At 36.9% G+C, this 25,009-nt stretch overlaps 2 protein-coding genes across 2 annotated transcripts in view; one reads left to right on the top strand and one right to left on the bottom strand.

Moving 5' to 3' along the window:
- The window catches only part of LOC149024744 (Ribonuclease E inhibitor RraA/Dimethylmenaquinone methyltransferase), a 39,983-nt gene extending 32,002 nt beyond the window's left edge, over positions 1 to 7,981 (top strand). Inside the window, exon 2 of the mRNA XM_089144951.1 lies at positions 7,008 to 7,981. Coding sequence (XP_089001077.1) covers positions 7,013 to 7,513 — 501 coding nt within the window. The 5' untranslated portion in view covers positions 7,008 to 7,012 and the 3' untranslated portion in view covers positions 7,514 to 7,981. The remainder of the gene's footprint in view (positions 1 to 7,007) is intronic.
- Positions 7,982 to 8,196: 215 nt separating this feature from the next.
- Positions 8,197 to 10,721, bottom strand: LOC149024743 (uncharacterized). Its single transcript, XM_089144950.1, has one exon. The coding sequence runs from the start codon at positions 10,708 to 10,710 to the stop codon at positions 8,488 to 8,490; it is 2,223 nt and encodes a 740-aa protein (XP_089001076.1). The 5' UTR covers positions 10,711 to 10,721; the 3' UTR covers positions 8,197 to 8,487.
- Positions 10,722 to 25,009: the final 14,288 nt, after the last annotated feature.

Below are 25,009 nucleotides of genomic sequence, written 5' to 3'. Positions count from 1 at the left end.
TTCACTTAGCTCAACTGCCCAAGATACCATTCTCCCTGCTAAGTTTGGACGGTGTAGGACCTTCTTCAGAGGCTCATGGTTAGAACTATTACGAAATGGGCTTGGAAGTAAGGCCTGAGCTTTTTTATGGACATCGTCAATGCCAAGGCTTGCTTCTCTATCTCAGGATTTCTAGTTTCAACTTTGAGTAAAACATGGCTCATGTAGTAAATGGGCTTCCGGGTGCCCTCATCTTCTTGAATCAAAACATAAGTTACAATATTTGAGGAAGTTGCAAGATACAAAATAAGTTATTTTCCTGGGGTTGGACAAGTGAGCAAAGGGGAGGAACTTAGCTTCTTTTTAAGGTCTTCGAAGGCTTTCTGACATTCCTAGCTCCAGAATACTCCTTTGGTTGATTTTAGGGATTTCAAGGCTTTAAAGAAGGGGGTAAATGCCCCTGAGCGTGAGATGAAACAGTTAAGGGCTGCCACCCTTCCCGTTAGACATTGCACCTCTTTGACACTTTTTGGAGGTTGCATTTCGAGGATAACCTTGATCTTCTCGGGATTCACCTTTATGCCTCTTGCTGAAACCATAAAACCCAAAAGCTTTCCAGAAGAGACGCCAAATGCGCATTTGTCAAGGTTAAGTCTCATTTTCTGTGAACGGAGAACTTCAAATACCTCCGCCAAGTGGTTAATGTGATCTCTTTGTTCCACGCTCTTAACCAACATGTCATTGACATATACCTCCATGTTGTGCCCAATTTGCGTACAAAAAATCTTGTTCACGACTCTTTAATATGTGGCTCCAGCATTTTTAAGACCAAAAGGCATCACCGTGTAGTAATAGTTTTCCCTGCTGGTCATAAAAGCAGTATTGACCTCATCTTCTTGTTTCATCAAAATATAGTTATGCCCAAAGTAAGTGTCCATAAAACTCAGGATCTTGTGGCCAGCAGTGGCGTTGATCAACAAGTCAATTATGGGAAGGAGATAACAATCCTTAGGGCATGTTTGGTTGAGATCTGTGTAATCGGTGCACATCCTCCACTTCCCACTTGCTTTTTTCACCATGACAACATTAGATAACCAGATGGGGCATTCAATAGGTTGGATGAAACCAGATTGCTCTAGTTTCTTTACCTTAACCTGGATTGCTTGATGTTTTTCAATCGAGAAGTTCCTTCTCTTCTGAATAACCAGCCTAGCTCCCTTCTTAATCCATAGACTAAGTTCAACCACTTTTCGGTCAATACCTAGCATGTCCTCAGCTGACCAAGCGAAAACGTTGGAGTTTGTTCAAGGAATGCCGCAAGCCTTTGCTTGAATGTTTCACTTTGTTTTAAGTTGATCATAGTCCCTCGTGAAGGGTTGTCTCGACTCAAGGGGACTCGCTGGAACTTATCCACAGACTCTCCCCTCTACACTCGATCCTCGTCTCTGTCGTCTCGCACTTCCCCAATCAGGGTTAACCCCCTAGTTGGAGTAGAGGGTTGGTTCTTGATGAAGTTTAGGTTACAATTTCTCAACTACCTTTGATCTGTCTTACATATACCTGTCCCTCCCTTAGTTGGGAACTTCATCATCATATGTTGGGGGGACACTACTGCTCCCAATGCGTTGAGAATGGGTCTCCCCAGAATGACATTATAGGCCGAAATGTTCCAGACCACCATGAATATGGTGGGCAAAGTTACTTGTCGAGGATAAGCTCCTATAGTAAGATCAAGTTGTATGTTGCCCTTTACGGTGGTCGAGCTTCCCGCAAATCCATATAGGAGGGTTCCATTAGGAGTCAATGCCTTTGGGTCTACTTTGAGGTGACGATATGCTTCCATCAATAGGATGTCGTCTGAAGAGCCAGTGTCTGCCAGCACTCTGTAAACCATATGATTTGTCAGCCTTACTTTGATGCTATGGCATCATCATAGGGAGTGTGCACATCCACCAGCTCTTTCTCGGAGAATGTTATAGGCTCACTGTGAGTAAGCCTAGAGTTGCTTGAGGGCTCGACAACACCCATTACTCGGGTATTCCTTTTGGTCTGCCAAAGAGACTCAGGAGTGGGTCTCCCAAATATAGTATTGATTTTTGGGAGATCCTCGTCCCGGAAAGTTACTGCCTTTCCTCTAGATTCATATTTTTCTCTTGGCGATGATCTGCTCGCCTTCGCACCTGGTGATCTTCCTCTAGCACTTCCGAACTTGATGAATTGGTTTAAGTGTCTGCCTACGATCAGTTTTTTTATCTCTATCTTTAGCATTAGAAAATTGTTGGTGTGATGACCTTTGTCTTTATGATAAAGACAAAATTTGGACATGTCAAATTGATTCTCCGGTTTGGTATGCAACTTCCTTGGTTTTTTGAGTAACCCAAAGTCTCAAATCTGCATTAAGATGGTAGGTTGCGACCTATTCAAAGGGGTGAAGGCCTCTCATCCTCATCATCCATTCTGTGGCTTTTCCATTCTTGCCTCCCTTTTGCCTCTCTTTTCGGGGGCTTTGGCCAAAAACTTTCTTCTCAATTGTTTTGCTTGAAAGGCTTCTCTCTATCTTTATAGTAGCTTTAGTTTGCCTCTAGGACCTCCTCCACAGTGGCCATCTCATACCCTAGATCCAATAGCTCATTCAAAGTCTTGGGTTTTCTTTCCACAATAGATGTTACCAGCTTCTCATTGGTGACTGCTCTTTTAAAGGTAGTGAAGGCCACCTTATCGTCCAGATCCTTAATTAAGATCGAGATGTTGTTGAAGCGAGTTATGAAATCCCGTATTGACTCGAATCGTCCATGCTTCAACGCCAAGAGGTTGTCCTCAGTTTTGTCCCTTTTTATTCCACTCTTAAAGTGGGCAGCAAATGCATAACCCAACTCCGTGAAGTTGTGAATGGAGTGTCTCGGCAATCGAGAAAATCAAGTAGTTGTTGGGCCTATTAAGGATGCTAGGAAACACCTACATTTAATGGCATCCCCTCCTCCGCACATTGTCATGATGGAGTTAAAATGACTGATATGTGCCATTGGATCAGTTGTTCTGTTATAAACGGTAAAAGAAGGGGTTCGGAAACCCATGGGCAAAGGAATAACCATGATCTTAAGAACGAAGGGGTCTTGATTAAGGACGATCTCGTCAGGGACCTTCTTATCCAATTGATATAAACGATCACTCATGTCTTTGATTTGCTGATAAAGAGTTTCGTCCCTTATAAATGGTGGAGTTTTGTGTCCTCCTTCTGTCGACATGGAGGCGCTTAACTCAGCGGTGTGTTCTTTGGGAGCCTTCCTGACCTTTAGCCATGATTGTTGGACACGTGTTTATAATTTTGTGCTCTGAGTCTATCAAAAACAGAGCAATGGACTCCCCATGTTGGCGACTCTTTTTCTCGTCTCCCTGGTTCTTTGTTAAGTCAGTGGGGAGCAAGGCTGCTCCATTTCCCTGGGCCCCGTCTTGTTGATCGACGGGGGAGGGTACCACCGTTTCAGGTAGAACTACATTCAAGCCTTTTGGAGGCATAAGTTGACTCCATTGGTTGACCATGGTCTGGAATGAGCTAATAATGTCTAGCATTCTTCTTTCCGAGCTCGTACTTGAGTTGGTTCATACATGGGAGTAGGGGTCGTCCCATGTAAAGGAAGGCTAACATTCAAGGCCACCCTATGGTCCGGGATTTGAACTCTCGCGTAGGTAAGTTAGAGGTCTCTTTTGACATACCATCTTTACATGAGTTTATCTTCCTCTTCCCACAAGGACGTCCCTGAGACTTAGAACCATTGTTGTCCGAGTTGTCTCCTGCCATCTATTCTCAACAGTAAAGCACAGGAAAAAACAAAACTGTTCTTCCCACAGACAGCGCCAAATGTCATCGTAGAATCTCCTCACTCCGGTTTGGCCGCATTGGTCTTTGGACTAGACACCTGCAACCAAGAGAACAAATGAGAGTGGGCCGCCTCAATGGATGGGAAGCCACCTCCAAAGGAGAAGTCAGATTCTGGACCACACGAATCCTTTTAGAGAGGGAAAATTGATGAGAATATGAATGTTCTCCTGGGTAGATGCAGAAGTTAATGCTTGTCCCTCCCTTCACCAGTTTACCGTTATATAGGAAAAGTTAGATGTAGAGGATGAATCCCCACCGTGTGATCATCCGTCGTCCTTAGAAAAGAATCTTACAAAGATAAAGCTTGCAAAAGAAGCTTTGCATTTGGGGCATAACTCACGAGGGTGACAGAGAGCTCTGCCAAGTGTCCCTTCCAGATGTGATGTGTCCCCTTCGCAAAATGACTGAAAGTCAAACCCAAAGATCTGGGTGTATGCATGTATCCTATGATAAGTGTTGCTTATTTAATGTATAGGTACGGCGCATTATATGCTGAATTTAATGCCCTAACACACGCGCCTTCTCTGAGGAAGGGCCCTGTCCCACAATGCCCTTGCCATGAAGTGGGTGTTGACAAGTCTATTGAAGACCTGGATTTGGTATGGCCCCATCAACTGGTGAGCACATTCCGGAAAGTCCTCTTTGGTATGCCTTTAGCTCGATTAATGAGTTGAACTGTTTTCAGTTGCCTTCGGTCCAATCGGTTTGATGCTCCGACCCAAGTGTATATGGAATTTTATGTCATAATATATATATATATATATATTAGAAATAAACAAAAGAATTTTTAAATTTTGGTTTTTAATATTCCCTCTTTGCACAAAGATAGTCCAGTTTGAGATTTTTCACTGGCCCAAATTGTTTGCGTATTTTATGAACCAAGATATGTACGTACTTTATCTAGACTCCCTATGATCCCTTAATCCCCACCCCCTCCAAAAGTACTAATAATAATAATAAGTAATAATCCACATTTATTGTATTCATTTGGTAACTGTTTCTCTCTATTACATAAGACTAACAAATAGGAATACTGTTGAAACAAAGTTTGAATCAGTGGGTGATTAATGCAGTAGCTACATTACCTTCTTAAAATATTAGTTTTTCTCAAATAGGAAAATCTTTTTAGGAAAGATGGAGGAGTACTGAAAGATCATTTTTAAAGGACCTGGGCAAATTTTTAAGAATGAAGAGACATCTTTTCCTCTAAGATAGTTATTTGTAATTTTGAATGGACTTACAAGTGAAGAACTGTGATGAAATAGAAAAAGGTTGTGTAAAAACTAGTGAAATTACAAGTGGTGATTAAAATGGGGTTACAAATGAGGATTTAATCAGTGATCTACACATTTCCTTATCTTGATAAAGAAGGCACCCCTAGTGAAGAGATGGACAAAAGAGATCCATAGTTGCAGTAGTTCTCGTTGAGTTTGTGTCATTGGTGTGTATACCTTTCTATGTTAATGTCTGTTTCTTTGGGATTCATGTAACTGACGCCATATAGTTTGGAAAAGTCTTTGTTGTTGTGGCTCTTGTTGTTAAGAAGCAAAAAGGTATTTTATTTGTCAATCAAAGCCGCATCTGTAACAGTACAACAAAAAGATATCATACAACATACAACATACACCATCCATGGCCTATTACGAGTTGATTAGACCATTGAAACCAATGTCAAGCTGTCCCAGAGACACCTCTATGAGCTCCTGTGTCATTTGCCTGGTAATAGATGCACTCTCTTTTATCAATAAGAGGTATCAAAGCCAATAGGTGAAAGAGAAAAGAATTTTACCTAAAATTGGATTTGGACGTTCTTTTTTTCTGCAGTTTTGCTAGTTTAGCTACTTCCAGCTAAATGGTTGCCATATAGATAGTTGATAGAGGGAAGTAGCCAATTCCACCATAAGCTGATATCCATCGAAGACTTCATTTTGTATCATGAAGGGGAAAAGGTACATCATGCTGTGTTTGGTCTGCATTCTCAGAATATGTTCTGGGTTTACAATGCATCTGGAATAACTGAATTGTTGTTTGGTAGGCATTCCCATTCTAAATTCCAAGAATGGGGTCAAGAACAGGCCCTGTTGTGAACTTGCCAAAAGCACATTCTTTGTTCCCTTTCGTGTAAAACTGTGCCTCTTTTTATCTTATCTTTGTTTTGCTAATGAAGGATAAGCCATTTCTCCTTCATTGGTGTTGATTCTCTCATGGTGTCTTTCTTCAACATTTCCATGTTAACCTTCTGCTTGTGATGGAATCTTTAAATGGAAAGAGCCTAGTGTTTCATTTAATGGTTTTCCCTTTGCTTCTTTCGTACCTTATGCTGTGAGCTGCTTTGATTCATCCTATCAACTTAGTTTCTTTGCTCCCAAACCTCTTTCTTCTCTTCTCAATGCCTCACAGATTATTAGCAACTACTCTGTTGATCTGGTCCAATTGCTGGATCTTCCAGAGCATAAGCTTCCTTAGCCATTGTGCAGCTGTGCCTGTACTGTCATTCAATCATTGCTTTATCTCTCTGGTTACCTACTCTTCCATTTGGATTACTTCATAAACCCTAGTACTGGTCATAGTTTGACGAAGAATCACAGATTGGCTGTACCTACTGTTTCTTTTTTGGGGTCAATATTTCCACAATGCAGTTCATCCAACAATAAACCTAATCCAAATTATAGAGCTACGGCACAATCAAACCTGAAAGAAACAAAATGTTGAATTAAATCGTACTAGTCTCTACTGGGGGTTATTACTCATTTTTTGTGTGAAATGTTTCTCCTCTCTTGCCCACTACTCCATCTTGAATTGGAACATCCAAGAAAGCTCTCTTTCTCCTTTTTGCCCTTTATTAAGTTTCTCCCCAAAAGCCAAGGGGTTTCCCTCAGATGGGAGGGAGGGAATAAAATTCTATGCATGTCAATAATCTGATGAGAACTTATTCATAGCATCTAGGTGTGATGACCTACCCCCATCCTCTTTCTTTTTCTGAATTAAGCTTCTTTTTTTTCCCCCAGTTTTGTGCTGAGCTCTTGTTTTAAAAGACAATACATATAGTATGGGCTTCAAAATCTGTGAAACATACTGCTCATATTTGTTTGTATCTTCTTTATAGTTTTCCATTTTGCATGGGACTTACAGGATGCTGTACCTGCAGGATAAATGGCTTCCTTGGTTACTGCCGAAGCTTGCGACTCAAATGGAGCACTTTTGGCAGGCGGTGAACTTCGTGTTCTCCAGCCAATCTTTAAGATTTATGGGCAATCTCGAGCATTTGGAGGACCCATTGTCACACTTAAGGTATTTGAGGACAATGTGCTGGTGCGGGAGATGCTTGAGACCAGAGGTGAAGGAAGGGTACTAGTTATAGATGGTGGAGGAAGCATGAGATGTGCACTACTTGGGGGAAACTTGGCACTGTTGGCCCAGAATATGGGTTGGGCTGGTATTGTAGTTAATGGCTGCATTAGAGATGTGGATGAGATCAATGGATGTGATATAGGGGTTAGAGCCTTGTCATCAAATCCTCTAAAATCTAATAAGAAAGGTTTGGGGGAAAGGCATGTCCCTGTTCACATTGCAGGAACTATAATTTGTGATGGAGAATGGCTCTATGCAGATAGTGATGGAATTCTAGTTTCAAAATCTGAGTTGTCTGTATGACGCTCTAATAGGGGAGTGTTTCTTTTATGCATTTGTGTTGTTGTTCACTGTCATCGCATCATAGCATCCAATAAAAATGTTTCCTTCCAGTTCCATGGTCATATGCTACTTTCCGGGGACAAATTAATAAATTTTTACACTCAGCAGAAGAGTATACATGTTTTACATTGGTTAGGAGTCCCAACAGTTGTGTCTTCATATACATTTCAACTTCTTCCATTCATGTGAAAGATCTCAGTTATCCTCTAATGGGAAAACAACTAATGCAGGAGTAAGACTATGAAATGTACCTTGTCTGGAGTGTGAGAAAAAGAAATTTTTGGAGAAATCAAGAGAAATAGATCACAATGATAGGGAGTGTTGATCCTGAAAAAGGTAACAACTTATTTAAGACCCTTTTCCAGGACAAGCAAATCTACATTTTATTGTAATTTCCAACGGAAAACAACATCAGAGATACACGGTTCACTTAAGCTAGAGATGAAACCCACTGAATCACACAGCTGTGTCCAAGGATATCTGAACTGAACCAGATAAAGGTTATGCCAAGCTACTCTTGGAGATCTTTCATTTAATTAAATTCCGAGGAAAGAAAGACATAAATTTCTAAGAAGGATTTAGAAGCCCTAGAACTAACCTCCATTAAGTCTACGATGCACCAGGGTAGTAGTAAAATTTGACCACTCCATTAGATTATTGGAGATATTGGGACCTCGACAGCCATTGCCATAATAAATGTCGGGAGCAAACCTTGCCATGTTGAACTGTCCACATTTACTTGGAATAAGGCTAAGAAAGATAAGCATTAAATTAGATTTAAAAGAAAAATGTTTTGCTTAGACATGCCTAATAGTTATGTACAGACAGAAATGACAAATGGAAGGAAATATAAATATTATTCTATGGTTATGCAAATGGAGAATATAAGGAGAAAGTGAATAATTTATCCACAATATATTTACAAGAATACTCCTCTAACCATGAACTTCATTCTCGCTCGTTGTCTCACAAACATGCATGGCTTCTTTCAACCTACCCTCCTCTCTGAGACCAGTAATAAGTTCATTGCAAGTATAAGCATTGAGAAGAAAACCATTCTCAAACATTTCTTGATACCATAGATAAGCTCCAATGAAATCCTTAAGTTGGCAGTGCCCCTTGACTAACGTATTGTATGTGACAGCAGTAAGCATTAAACCTTTGGCCTTCATATCAGCAGCAAGATCATTTGGTTTTTCCAAGTTCCCATCCCTAAAGAATCCCATCATCAAGCTGGTGTGAGTCGTACTGTCAGGAGACATTCCCTTCTCTTCCATCTCTTGATAAAAAGCAAATGCCTTTCCACTAACTCCATATTTTGCATGACAATGAATTAATGCATTATAGACAACCTGATCAGGAGCTAGATTGTTCTTCAACATTTCTTGATATGTTCTATCAGCTTGTAGCACCATTCCTTCCCTACCAATCCCACTAATCAGAGCATGATAAGTCGTTAAAGTAGGTTTTATTCCCAACTCCTTCATAAATCCATAGAGTTCTAGAGCTTTCTGGGAATTTCCAATCCGGGTGTAGCCAGCAATCAGCAAGCTGTATGTTATCACGTCAGGACTAAGACCTTCACGTTTCAGCATTTGAATCAAGTCTTCTGCTTCTAAAACCATCCCTTCTCTGCAAAAGTAGTTTATTAATGAATTATATGTTACAAGAGTTGGAGATATCCCAACATCTTCTAATTCATGAAACAATCTGAGAGCATCTTGCACTTTACCCACTCTAGAGTAGCCATGAACAAGCATGTTATAAACCAGTACGTTTGGTGAAACTCCTCTACTTTGCATATCCCTATGTAGTCTTTCTGCTTCAAGAAAATTACCTTCCTTGCACAAACAATTTATAAAGCCAAAGCTCACTTCATTGGGTTTGATCCCTTTCTCTTCCATCTCTTTTAGGATCTGACAACATTTCGCAAAATGCTGAATTCGACCATAGCCATCGATTAGTGTATTATAAGTTTCTAAGTTTGGAGGAATACCCGTAGCCAACATATGGCTCACCAGCTCCTCTGCTTTGACCATATCGTAACTATGACAAAAGCTGCCAACAAGATGATTGAGAGTGATGCAGTTTAGCCTCACTCCAATAGTTTCCATTTGTTGAACCGTTGAAAGAGCACTGTACATGTCACCAAGAAGACAGTATCCCCACACAACTGTATTATACATCGCTGTGCTTGGAGTGAAGCTCAGATTCTTCAGGACCTCCTCAGCCTCAGACATCTTCCCTTCCTTGCAAAGTCCGCTCAACAAAATACTACAGTGGTAATCATTGGGCTGAACCCTCTTTGTGCTCATTTCTCTATAGAGGGCAAACGAAGCATCAGCGGATTCAGCACCACCACACCTTGAGTACCCATTGAAGAGACTGCCATAGGTGAACCCATCCGGGACAAAGCCATGGGTTTCCATTTCTTTCAGAAGATCCTTTGCTTCCTCCATCATTTGAGCCTGACACAGTCCACCAACCAACGAATTGAATGTAACGATATTTGGAGACACACCCTGGACGTTCATCTGGTCTCGAAACTTGAGAGCCTGCAGTAAATGACCCTCCTTGCAGTAGCCATTGATAAGCGTATTGAAGGTAACTCGATTAGGTATGATTCTTTTCTTGAGCATTTCATCAAACGTGTCGTTGGCATCTTCCATTCGCTTCTCCCTACATAGCCCACGAATGACGACGTTATATGTAAACGTATTCAACCTCACCCGATTCTTTTCAGCAGAACCCACGAGTTGAAGAGTTCTGTTACAGTCTCTCAATCCGACAGCTGACTGAATGGCTTTGTTATAAGTGAAGGTATTGGGACGAAGATTTCCAGAATCAATAATCTCAGAGAACAACTGCAGGGTTTCATCAAAACGTCCCGCAGAAACGAGGGCCGCTAATACACGGTTGAATGATGCGAGCGACGAAGAGTTCCCTTTCTTCCTCATAGAGATGAGATCCTCTGCCGCTTCCCTTGGCATCTTCAGGTCCGCGCATATTGACACCAAAAGAGCAGGGTAAGCGGGTCTAACGGCGAACAGTCGGAAGTGATCCAGACGAGACCCCAACGAGGGTAGTGGGGAACTGATTTTGTTTTGGAAATGCTTAAGTGAAGATCGAAAAGAGAGAAGCTTCTGCTCTACGAGCATTCGGAGCTTCCTTACCGTTGTGATGTTTAAAAGTTACAAACCTCAATTTTATTTTATAGAAAAATATATTAGTCATTTATTTTAAACCTATCGTATTCCCTCTTCTCATTAAGGTACCAACTTCGAATACCAGAAATCAGAATTGTACCGTACCGAATTTAAACAGTATGGTACGGTTTCGGTATTTATATAAACAGTTCGGTACGGTTTCGATAATAAATCGGTACGGAAAAACGGTTTAAACACGGTATCTAATGTGGTATAGAATTTGAAATTAGTTGAGATAAAGCAAGTAAATTTAATTAATCGAGACAAAACAAATAAATCTAAGAAAAATGAGTGAATGATGAAACGAAAAATTGAAATAGGGAATTAGGGATATGGTAAAGGTAAAGTGTTTTAATTGCAAAATTACAATTTATATCACTTAATTTGGTACGGTACTAATTCGATACAGTTTCGGTACGTACCGAAAGAAATTCAGTTTTGGTACGTAACGTACTGAATTTTGAACGGTGCGATTTTAGACGGCCCGGTTCGAGATGATTAAACGGTTTCAATACACAATTGACACCCTTACCTTCATATGCCCAAAATTACATTAGAATTAAAATCCTCAACCTGAATAAAAGACTCTTAGGGGTTTTTTTTTTTTATCAACTATCATTCTTAATTATGAGAATTTTTTATTATTTTAAATTGATTGACATCTATTATCAGTTTTATTTTTATTTAAAATAATAGAAAACTTTTAAAATTCATAATAGACTTTTTTGTCTATTATGGTGAGAATTTTATTATCTTTATAAAACTCATACTTTTTTTCCCTCTTTTCTCACTTGCTCACTATCATTTCTTAATAATTTTTTATTTTGACACCAAACTTATTCTTCATTCATAATTCATTTTTGACAAAATTCACCAAATCATTTTTCATTCTTGACTAACGATGAATTCTTTTACTTATTTTTTTTTCAATAGGCATAATAGATAATAAGAATTGATACCAAAAAGAATCCTAGTGGCATTCAAATTTTATTATTAAATTTAATAAGACAAAATTACCCCTTAACTATGAAAATATGTAATGAAAAGAATAACCCTACCAGAAATACCCCCAAGTTGATAAATGTAATTTGATTACAATCACCCATCACCGTCCTCTTCTGCCCTAAACTCTCAAAATCCATCTTCGTTTTTACAAATCAAATTTTTTTCATATTTCGACCAAACCCTAGTTGCTACTTCCAATGATTCGTTGTTTGAAACCGAGATGAGAGAATAGAGTTTCCACTCTTAGCGACTCTTCTTCTGCTTGCGAATTCATTCTCTATCTCTCAGTCTCAGTTTTTTCCAGCATTAATCTCAAGCATGAAAGACTCACCAAGCCCACTCAAATCAATATATAGAAACCAAAACTTTTGAAAACTGGTTATTTACCAAACCTAGGTTTCACACTCACCTCTATTGATCAAGTTGAGAAGCCCTCAACAATCCTTTACCTTTCCCCAACTAGAAATCACCCACTACCACCCCAATTTCATCCTCCCATGTTATAAAATTTTCCCTCTTTTAAATAGAAGAAGAAAGCTCTACCTAGTGTCAGAGGGGGTTTCCTGATGTGCCAAGAAAAGGCTTCCCAAGGGTTCCCTCATAAAGTTTCTTATGTCAAAAACTTTGGTCTTTGGCCCAAACGTCACTTTACCCGTGCCTAGAACACCTCCTCCATTGCCTTCCCTCTCTATATTGCATGTTTACGGTGTTGTCAAAAAAAAAACAGGATAATTAAATGGGATATTATCAGTGCCACCGCTGAGTTACCCCCAATATTAATGCTACCTCCAGAGTAATTCAATTCCCTTTATTACTGTAGAACCTAAATTTCATTTACGTAAGTAAAGATTACAGTATGTATTTATAGAAAATACAAAGTAGGTTATACAAGGAATGATATGATACGGTGTATCAGGAGTATATATCTAAGTAAAAACAGATGGTATATTAGCTCTATCATCAACATGCTCCCTCAAGTGCAATGAATCCATGATCGTAAGCTTGTCACGTAAAGAGAAGAAACGAGGACGAAGTTGCCCTTTGGTAAGGATGTTAGCAAGTTGATCAACAGTAGAGACATATCAAACTAAAAATTGGCGGTAAGCAATAAAATCTTTGACAACATGAAAATCAATATCAACATGCTTAGTGCGTGCATAAAAGATAGGATTAACAATTATATAGGTGGCTCCAATACTATCACACCAGATAGTCGGAGCAGTTGGAAGATAAGCACCAATCTCCCGTAATAAAGAGTGAACCCACACCATCTCAGTTGCCACTGATGCAATAGCACGGTACTCTACCTCAATAGAAGAGTGAGAAACAATCTTTTGCTTACGAGAACTCAAAGCAATAAGATGATGACCCAGAAAAACACAATAGCCGGTTATAGAGCAACAATCATCGGGGCATCTAGCCCAATTAGCATCGGAGTAACCTGCAAGAAACATAGGTAATCAGAACGAAAGAACAACCCAAAAGTAGATGTATCAAGAAGATAACGAAGAATTCGTTTGACGGTGCAAATCAGTGGGCGAATGCATGAACTGAGCAACATGACTAACAGCAAAAGTAATATATGGTCTAATATTGGCTAAGTATTGTAAGGCACCCATAGTATGTCGATATTCAGTTCCATCCACCAAAAGAATCCCATCAATGAGAGATAATAAAGCACCGGAAGCAAGGCGTGTAACAACAATCTTAGCTTCATGCATCTTTGTATGAATAAGAAGATCAATGATATACTTTTGTTGAGACAAGAATAAGCCATGAGAGGTACGTAAGGCCTCTAAACCAAGAAAGTAATGTAAATCACCAAGTTCTTTAATCGCAAAAGTTGTTGCCAAGGCTTTGATGAGAGGAGAAATAGCCGAGAGATTGTTATCAGTGACCAAATTATCATCCACATAGATAAGAAAATATAAGGTCACATCAGCAAATTTGTAGAAATAGAGAGATGTATCAATGTGTGAGCCAACAAATCCTTGGGAAATAATGTGGAATGGATTTTAATTTTAGATCTAATGAAATAACATTGTTGTTTGTTAGTCTGTGATTGTAAATGAGGTATCAATTTATCACTGTTCCATCACTTCTATGATGGTGTTAGAAGGGTTTGACTTACATTGTTAAATTGTAGCCAACTCTGATTTATTGATTGGTGACAAAGTTAGCTAGGGTGCACCTCATAAACCTTGACTGGGGGGATGTTAAGAAAACCTAACCTAAACGCAGCGGATTACCAACAAGAATGAAAGAGAAAGAAGCAATCAAGCAAGTGACACAGGTATTTACTTGGTTCGGTCACAGACCTACATCCAAGGATGAGTTGAGCACTCACCAAGCTCATGCAATCTTCAAATAGCCAAATCAAAGCTACAGCCCTAATCAAGATGAGAATACTCTATACATGGACCAAGAGAGAATATACAAGACTTGGAATGACCACACCTGTAACCAGCATAGTCCAATCGAAGCTTTTCTCCTTCCTTCGCAAGCCAAGAACACCTATGTACAGTGCCTTCAACTCATATAATAGCTGAAGCTATTATCCAACAGTAGAGCAACAATCTTGAAGAGAATCTAGGGCATAACCAAAGCAGCACTCAAGAACCGAGAGCAAGATGCTAGCAGAGCTTGAGAGAACCGAGAGCTAGAGAAGAAGAGAGAAGAGAATGAGAGCTGAGAGAACCGTATGATCGAATGAGGTTACAAAGCCCTAACCCCCAACTCATGTATACAAATAGAATAGGGAAAAGACTACCTTGCCCCTGAAACTAATCAATAAGACAGCCTAGTCCTAAAGACAAGTAAAAGGTCAAAAATACCCCCCATATACATTTACAATATTCTCCACCTTGACTTAGCTATTTTGCCGATGCATAAACCTGAGAGTAAACACAACCCATCAAATAAACACAAAAAGAAATGTAAAGCAAACTATAGAGATAATAATTTCAACAAGTTTAAAGCATACTTAAACTTATCAACAGGTACTACTTTAGTCATAATATATGCAAGGTTAATAGAAGTATCTATCTTACAAATATCAATTAAACCCTTAGCAATTATATCTCTAATGAAATGCAACTTTACAACAACATGCATTGTTCTTTCATGAAACACACTGTTCCTAGCAAGACACAAAGCACTCTAGGAATCATAATAAACAATAGAATGCAAGTCATGAAAACCAAGCTCCCCTAGAAGCCCCTTAAGCCACATGCATTCCTTAACAGCCTCAAACAAGGCAATGTACTCAGCCTTAGTGGTTAAAAGTGCCACCACATGTTGAAGTGTGGACTTCCAACTCACCAGATTCCCACCAATAGTAAACAAGTATCCAGTTATGGATCTTCTCTTATCCAAATCAGAGGCAAAATCAGAGTCACAATATATATCCAACAATGCCTATCTTATTAACACAAGAATTATCATGAACAATCTTATAAGATGCAGAATTTTTCAAATATCTCAACAACCACATAACTGCATCCCAATGTGAATCCCATGGCCTACTCATGTATCTACAAACAAGACCAACAGAGTATGCTATATCAGGCCTACAACAAACCATAGAATACATGAGACTACCAACACATTTTTGATATGGTCTATCAATTACAGCAGCATTAGAATCCATTCTAAGCTTGAAATGAGCACCAAGATGAGTATTAACAATTCTAATATTATCATGTCCAAACTTGTTAACAAGTTTATGAATATAACCAACCTGAGACAAGGTCAAAACACCACTAAGCCTATCCCTATGAATATCAATGCCAATAATCTTTTTAGCAGCCCCTAAATCTTTCATTTCAAATTCAAATTTCAACATAGACTTAAGTTTACAAATCTGAGATTTATCTTTTGATGCAATAAGCATGTAATCAACATAAAGCAAGAGATACATGAAAGAATTAGTGCTAAACTCACAATAATAAACACAATTATCATAAGAGCTTCTCTTGTAACTATTCTTGAGCATGAATTCCCCAAATCTTTTATACCATTGCCTAGGAGATTGTTTTAAGCCATACAATGACCTTAACAACAAACAGACCTTTGTCTCACTCCCCTTCACAACAAAACCCTCAGGTTGTACCATATATATATAGTTCATCTAACTTACCATTCAAGAATGCAGTTTTAACATCCAATAGTTCAAGTTCAAGATCAAAGAGAGCAGCAAGGGCAAGAAGAACTCTAATAGAAGTATGTTTTACAACAAGTGAAAACACTTCATTATAATCTATTCCTTCAACTTGAGAATAACCCTTAGCTACTAATCTTGCCTTATACCTTATTGTTCTACACCAGGAATACCAGCCTTAAATTTATAAACCCACTTACAACCAATTAGTTTCTTTCCTTTGGGTCTATCAACAAGAGTCCAAGTCTAAATTTTCATTAAAGATTCCATCTCATCTTCCATGGCAACAAGCCAAAGCTTGCTGTCCCCACATTCAAGAAACTCTTTATAGGTTCTAGGCTCACATCCCTTAAGCTGGTCAGCCACATTAAGAGCATAAGAAATTAAATTTGGACCAGAATTAGATTCACACATATTAGCATATCTAAAAGGCCTCTTAATCTCTCTTTTAGACGTATCTCTAGCCAATAAATAACCATCTAAAGGATCCTCCTCTTTAAGCTCTTCTTTAACCTCTAAAGAACCACTACCAGCTTCTAGGTCATCATCCTCAACCTTAGGATCAGATTCATCAATCTCAATTTATGATTTATCCTCTAACTCCACCTCAAATATGGTCATATCTAGATCATGGGAGTTAGATCTAACACTAGATGAATCAACTTTCAGAAATTCAAGTTCATTGAATTTAACATCTCTACTAATTACAATCTTCTTTTCTTGTAAACACCAAAGCCTATATCCTTTAACACCTAAAAGATACCCTAGGAAGACACACTTCCTACCCCTAGGCTCAAGTTTACCCTTGTTTTGATGAACAAAACAAACACAACCAAAGGGTTTTAACAGATTGTAATCAGTATGCACTTTACTCCACCTAAAATCAGGTGTTTCAAAGTCAATAGAGGAACAAGGAGATTTTTTAATGACATAACAAGTTGTACTAGCAACTTTAGCCCAAAATTTCTTACTTAGGTCAGATTCAATCAACATGCATCTAACTTTATCCATGATTGTCCTATTCATCCTCTCAGCCACTCCATTCTGCTGAGGAGTATAAGTGCATGTTCTATGTCTAGTAATACCATGTTCCTTACAAAAAACCATAAACTTTTCATTCACAAATTCAAGACCATTATCAGTTCTAAGTTTCTTGATTTTCTTTTCAGTTTGATTTTCAACCAAAACTTTCCACTCTAGAAATTTATCAAAGACAACTAATTTATCCCTAAGAAAATACAGTCAGATCTTTCTAGAGTAATCATCAATAATAGATAAGAAATATTGGGCATCAGAAAGAGACAAGGGTACATTTGGACTTCCCCACAAATCAGAATGTATATATTCAAGCACATGAGAGGTTTTATATGAAGAATGAGGGAATTTAGTCTTATGGAGCTTACCCATGGCACACACATCACAAAAAGTCAAAGGGCTAAATTTCTTAAGGCTTATCTGACCACTTTTATACAAGTGTCCAAGCCCCTTACTACTTATATGACCCAATCTTCTATGCCAAAGCTCCACCTCACTAAGAACCCCACTAGAGATTGATGCAGCCCTTAAAACTACACTTCCATTTAAGAAGTATAAATCATTCTTCAAATCAGCAGTTAAGATTACACTACTACCGCTCATAACCCTAAGAGAACCATCTCTAGAGGTGTAATGAAAACCCCTAGTATCAAGCTAACTCAAGGACAACAGGTTTCTCCTAAGTCCAGGCACATGTCTCACATTTTCTAGATCTCTAACAGTCTCATCATTCAATTTTAGTCTAATTGATCCAATCCCCACAACATCACAAGCATGATCATTACCCATTAACACTTTACCACATCTAATGGATTCAAAAGTGATAAACCACTCCCTTCTAGGAGTCATATGAAAGGTACAGCCTTGAATCTAAGATCCAGGCATCATGATCATTACAAGGGGAAACCACTAGTCCATCACTAGTCACATCAACTACATGTGTAGTCTCCATTCTCTCATTTCCATTATCATTTTGTAACTTTTGAAGTCTCTCTCTACAATACTTTCTAATATGTCCTTCTTTCTTACAATAATAACAAACCCTCTTATTATTATTAAACTTTCCATTAAAATTCTGATTTGCACTTGCATTAGTATTCTTTTGCAACAAACTTCTTCTTTTTCTTATTATTATTATTGAACTTCTTATTAGTTTCATACACACTTCTATTATCAGAATTAACATATAAACCCTCACTAACATGCTTTACTTTCCTCTCAGTTTTCAATTCTATATCCCTAATTTTCAATGCTTCCATCACATTATCAAGTGTCATAGACTTTCTACCATATTTAATAGCATTCTTAACACCAACATGAGAATCAGGCAAAGATTTCAATAATATGACAGTAAGGGTATTATCAGATAACTCTTCATCTAAATTAGTCAAATCACATGACAATTTATAAAAATCCTCTACATTATCAGTTAGAGACTTAGAAGCATCCATTTTGAAACTAAATAATTGTTCTTTCAATAAGGTAACATTAGGTATAGATGCAGCCATATAAAGTTGTTCAAGTTTAAGCTAAACCTGAGCTGCAGTCTTACAATCTCTTACCCTTCTCATCACGGTGTTACTCAAGTGCAAAATGATAGTGCTATAGCACATATCTTTCATATCTTTATTTTCTTCATCAGTCATGGACAAGGAGATCTATTTATCAATCTTTAAAGCCTTATGCCATTTGTTTTGAACAAGAATAGCATGCATTTTATTCTTCCATAGCATATAATCTCCCTTACCATCAAATTTCTCCAACTCATACCGGGTCGGGGCCATGACAAAAGAATGTAGTCAAATTATATCTAACTTATTAAACAATAACACACTAGATATTATCAACTTGATAAATTTTAGAATTTAATCAAACACTTTCTGAAATATATAGTATGATAAAATCATATTTAATTCAAGAGATTATATAACAAATCACTAATGTTAAAACAGAATAATATTCTCCAATAATACTAACCAAGGTTGTTAACAGTAAGCAACAAATCAGAAAATCAGATTTCAAACCATATATTATTTATAATCAGAAATTAAAACTATGATTAATTTGAGATTATAAACATAAATCAATCATTAATTTCATATAAACAATATGCCTTGCATAAAGTCCCAAATAATATTCAAGAGAACCCTAAGGCCAAACCAGTATACAGGTTATATAGCCAAATTGAAAATCAATTTTAGTGAATAAATAAAGGAATTAATATGCAAACAACTTCAATTGATCAATTACAACAAAGCCCTAAACTAATTTAGGTAAAACCCTAGGTTAGGGTTTCGGCAAAAAATTAGGGTTTACCATAAATTATAACCGAAGCAAGAGAGGTTTAGAAAGTATCAATTTAACAGCACATAGAATGATTGATGCTAACAGAAACACATACTAACTTAGTATTTCAGGTTAATTAAGAATTAACAGATTCAGCCAAGAAACGAAACAGGCTCTGATACCAAAACTGTTAAGAAAACCTAACATAAACGCAGTGGATTACCAATAAAAATGAAAGAGAAAGAAGCAATCAAGCAAGTGACACAGGTATTTACTTGGTTCGGTCACAGACCTACATCCAAGGATGAGTTGAGCACTCACCAAGCTCATGCAATCATCAAATAGCCAAATCAAAGTTACAGCCCTAATCAAGATGAGAATACTCTATACATGGACCAAAAGAGAATATACAAGACTTGGAATGACCACACCTGTAACCAGCATAGTCCAACCGAAGTTTTTCTCCTTCCTACGCAAGCCAAGAACACCTATGTGCAGTGCCTTCAACGCATACAATAGCTAAAGCTATTATCCAACAGTAGAGCAACAATCTTGAAGAGAATTTAGGGCATAACTAGAGCAACACTCAAGAACCGAGAGCAAGATGCTAGCATAGCTTGAGAGAACCGAGAGCCAGAGAAGAAGAGAGAAGAGAATGAGAGCTAAGAGAACCGTATGATCGAATGAGGTTACAAAGCCCTAACCCCAAACTCATGTATACAAATAGAATAGGGAAAATACTACCTTGCCCTTGAAACTAATCAATAAGACAACCTAGTCCTAAAGACAAGTAAAAGGTCAAAAATACCCCCCCCCCCGATATACATTTACAACAGGGGAGATAAATACTTTTGATTATTCTGAGGAACTTGTATATATTAACCTATCTTGTAGCTAACACTTGCTAATACTTGTTTCCATCACGTGGAAATTTCTTTTTCATTTTTTTTTTTTATTAAAAGAACACCTGTATAATTCTCCAGTCTAATCCTTTTTTTGTGTCATCCCTCGTCAAATTGTTGAACCAACCTTTCTTTCTCCTCTTCAAGAAGTATTTGGTTTTCATTTATAGCTGAAAATGTGAATCTCCTTTTTATTCTAGGCGTATGGGATTTTATATACTGCTACTACTACTACTTTTATTCATCAAACACAAAATTACAATTACTTTTCCAAGCGGATGATTCGTCTAATGCATTCTCCATTCATCATACAATCAAAACCCTTGTTGATGTCTAAGCATGAGACTTCATGGGTAAGGAACTTCTCCAGCTCAAGTTCCTGCAAAAGATCCACATTTTTAGTTTCTCTGCATTTCTAGTTCTTGCTTGTAAGATGGTTTACCTTGTTCATGTACTTCTCCACAACAAATGGAATATAAGTGAGAGGTTGTAGCTTCCATAGAAGGTTCCCTTGAGAGTTATTTCATTCAGAAAGTTCATGGGATGGGTTTTAAACTCAGCATCTTTTTGTGGAACACCAACTAGTACAACAACACCCCAACCCTGCATTAATATTTTAACATTTTGATTTGGTTGATATATATGAAATCCATCTTATTTTTAGTAATCCATTTTGATCTATAATCTCTTCTGGATTATTGGTACAAGTGAATGAGATACATCCTTGCTGTAAATTTTGTTTGAATGAGATAGATCCTTCTTGAGTTTATGATCCTTGTTGTATTTCATCTGCCATAAGACTGACAATAGTGTGCAGCTCTGTTTTGTGGAGTTTTGTTGCTTCTTCTACTGATTGTGCAGGAGTTAAGTATTTGCGTTGGTGGGAGTTTTGTAATCAACTTGCATTTCATCTGAGATTTAAATATTTGTTGTGGAGACTATTTCATGATTGGTTGTGCAGGAGTTAAGTATTTGCGTTGGTGGGAGTTTTGTAATCAACTTGCCTTTCATCTGAGATTTAAATATTTTTTGTGGAGACTATTTCATGATTGGTTGTGGGAGTTAAGTATTTGCATTGGTGGGAGTTTTGTAATCAACTTGCCTTTCATCCGAGATTTAAATACTTTTTGTGGAGACTACTTCATGATTGGTTGGAGCAAAGAGTATTATAAGAAAATGGGATTCTACTTCTTGAATGATTATTTTTGTTGTTAAGCCACCTTCAAATAATTGACAAATTCCTCTTTTCTCAAAAAACTCTATTTTTAAAGCTTAGAAGCTCCTCATTTCTCTTTATAGAATTCAAAACCCACTTGTTTTGGGAGTATTTTTTCTCTTCCAATCCAGGTTTCAGTAAAAATATGGAGAGCTTCAAGTTGGCCATTGTCTTCACCATCTGTATTTTGGTTTGATGGGGTTTTCTTGGAGCCACAACTGCAGTAAAAGATTTTGAAGGGATTGCACCATCACCGGCCATGGAGAGTGCTGGAGTTGCTCAGTCAACACCAACCATTGTTGCAACTATTGTTTCACTGGTGGCTTAGTTCTTTTGGATTTTATGCCTTTGAATGTATGTATTTTTTGAGATTGTCTTTGCATATTCTTTTGTAAATGAATTGGTTTTTTTTTTCTTCAGTAAACCAGGAAGAGGAATGGAGTAGTCGACTAAACAATGTTCGGACTTTAGAGCTTGACCTATGCAAGCATTAAAATTCATGGGGTAAAATGATTGTTTCGTTGGATTTCTACACTTTGCAAAATATTAAATTCATGGATATTTAAGTACCACTTTAGTATTGTTTTCATCATTATTTAATATATCTCTAACATATCCAATCTCTTAATTAAATGAAATATTTGATAGGTAGCTTTGTAAAATGCAACTACAATCCTAATAATAGGAGAAGGGGTTGGCACAATTTTTGGGGACTTCACTCACTTAAAAATGAGAGACAAAATGGAAGATATTTAATCAAGAAAAATAAAATAAATTCAAGATTTAAAAAGAGATTTGAAATGATATATATGTATAATTCACTCATGGATAATAATCAAATGGTTTTTCAAGTAATTCAGGGTTGAATTCACTTACGAATCAGGGTAATTGAATGATTTTTTAGATGGATTCACTTATCAGAATTAGAATAACCAAATAAATTTTCAGACAGAGTTACTTTTTTAGAATCAAGAAAACTAAATAATTTTTTTAATTTATAAATATGATCTTATTGAACTCAATTCTACGGAATCATGATTCTTTAGTAATATGATTCTAATGTTGCCTCCGCAAAATTGCGGAACCAAACACAGCCCTATATAGATATACTAGTAAAGTATGACACGTGCAAATGCACGTGGCCATATGAGAGAGAAAAGATATCGTAAAAAAAGAGAAAAAAATTTATATTAAAAAAGAAGAACAATTGACAAGTTTTGGGGTGAGGGAATAATCAGTGAAACTTTTGAGAGGGAGAGTAAGTACATGGAAAATAAGTACAAGAAAGAGTATTTAAAAACTTTAAAAACAAAAAGAGATAAAGAGGATTATTATTAAAACAAATATATTTGAATTTTGCACATAAATAGGAATCCAGTTATTGTTTTTATTAGTTTTATGTTTTTTCTTTCTCCTAAACTATGTTATGCAATGAATGCCAATTTCTTTTGATTTAGAATGCCTTTAGCATTAAGGTTTTATATGCAAATATTTATGTCATTATCAACTTTTATTCTTTTATTTGGGTCATTATCAACCAATTATAGTGACGGGCCCATAGGTTCTCTCGGGGGAAGGAAAGATGTGGTAGGGGCAGAAGTTTGAACTCATAACATTTAGGATTTTCTATCTCTACAAAGGAAGTTGCAACCATTGTCAAGTTTTATATCTGTTAAAATTTCATTTAATTTCTTTTGATAGTTTATTGTTATTGCTATTTTAGACATTTAATTGACTCTTTGTAGAGCTTAAATCATTAGTTGAAGTGATAATTTTTTATAAAGATAATATTAAACTCTTTTCAAATTTGATCTCATAAATAAAATTTTAAAATATAAAAAAATGGTCTTTGATTGGTGGATTAAATTAATCGAAAAAAAATGACATTTGGGTGATAGTAGACAATATAATGGTGTCTTTGTTCAATAGGAACGATGAAGGCACAAAAAACAAGAGTGAAAACACTGAAACCCAAGTGTTCTATGTGTAGATCTCCATTGAATTTGTTAAAGAGAAACAATGACAGCTTTCTGCACAGTAATGAACTTGATTTCTCTCTGTTGCATATAATGTAGAATCATCGTATAATTAAGGTTACACTTTGCCCAAGGAATCATACGAACTGCAAGCAACTGAAACAATAATATGAAAGGGAAAGAGAAGCAAAAAACTAAGAGCAAAACAAAGAATGAAGTCTATTAGGCAAGGGAAACAAAGTTCAATATCAAAATTGAAAAAGAATGAAACCAAAGGATACCTAATTGTAGAGTATATTGTTTTTCAAATTTTCTTAACCCAGCATATAGAAAGGGAAGAGAATAAATAGGAAGAAAAGAAGGAGAGAGGAGAAAGGAGATTGGAGAGAAAAATAGGGATTGAGGAGTTAGTTTTTAATTAGGAATGATATTTTGAATACATAATAAGATTCTTTTTTCAAAAATTTTCTTAACCCACTTTTATAGAAAGAGAAGATAATAATTACGAAGAAAAGATGAGAGAGAAAATAGGAGAGAATAAATAGGAATTGAGGAGTTCGTTTCTAATGAAGAATAAAATTTTGAATATCTAATAAGGTTTTTTTTTTCAAAAATTTCCTTAACCTACGTTATAGAAAGAGAAGAGAAAAAATAGGAAGAAAAGATGAGAGAGAAGAGAAAAGAATAAATAGGGATTGAGGAGTTAGTTTTTAATTTGGAATGACATTTATGCCCATTATTTTAGTTTTAAAAACTGTTCTCAATATTTGGGGGGCCAAATAGTGACATTTCATATGTGGGAAGAGAAAAAATTGAGAAAATTATGGAAAATAAGAGAATTAACATTATTTTAAAAAAATCCCTCGGCCCCTCTATATGTCCACCCCTGCCTAAAGACGAATCAAATTAATGACGACGTGAATTCGGAAGTCAATAAATCGGTGAAAACATTCAAAAGAATCCAAATTTCGAGTTCCGAACCTCTGCAGAGGTAAATTCTGCAATAATCGAAAGCTGGGAATTTGGAAAAATTAGATGAAAGAGAAAAATCAAACGAACAGGAAAAGAAAGATTCAGAGAGTTTGAGAGGGAGAGGGATATAGAGAGCGACAGACTTTGAGAGAGATTGAGAGAGGTCGTCAAAGAGAATCAGAGAGAGTGGTGATTTAGAGAGAGATTCAGAAAGAGTTCTAGAGGGAGGGGATATAGAGAGTCAGAGAGAGTGGTGATTTAGAGAGAGATCCAGAAAGAGTTAGAGGGAGAGGGATATAGAGAGTGACAGACTTTGAGAGAGATTGAAAGAGGTCGAGAGAGAAATTAGGAGAGGAATTAAAATTAATGATAAATTAATAATAATTTGTGACTAAAATGTTTAAATTATCCTTGTAAAAATAAGTAAATAAATAATAAATAGTACAACATTATTGGTATTTAGAACAATGATAAGGACAAAAAATAACAGAAAAATATTTACAAAAAAAGGTAGAGTAGATGTTTTTTATAATAATAGTATGATAGTATGATATGTATGAGAGGTTGACAAAAATCGCATCCAAGAATGACCCACTATTGCAAAACCCGAGAAACCGAATAACGATAATGATAATCGGGATTCGGAGTAATGGAAAGCAGGGTTAAATCGGTCTGAATGGACGCGCCAATATAATTTGTT

This window comes from Hakea prostrata, chromosome 2 (assembly GCF_041222555.1).
Source record: "Hakea prostrata isolate BN-2017 chromosome 2, UWA_Hpros_2, whole genome shotgun sequence".
Classification (NCBI taxonomy): Eukaryota; Viridiplantae; Streptophyta; class Magnoliopsida; order Proteales; family Proteaceae; genus Hakea; species Hakea prostrata.
The sequence above is the reverse complement of the archived record's forward strand: the minus strand, read 5'-3'. Positions and strand labels throughout refer to the sequence as shown.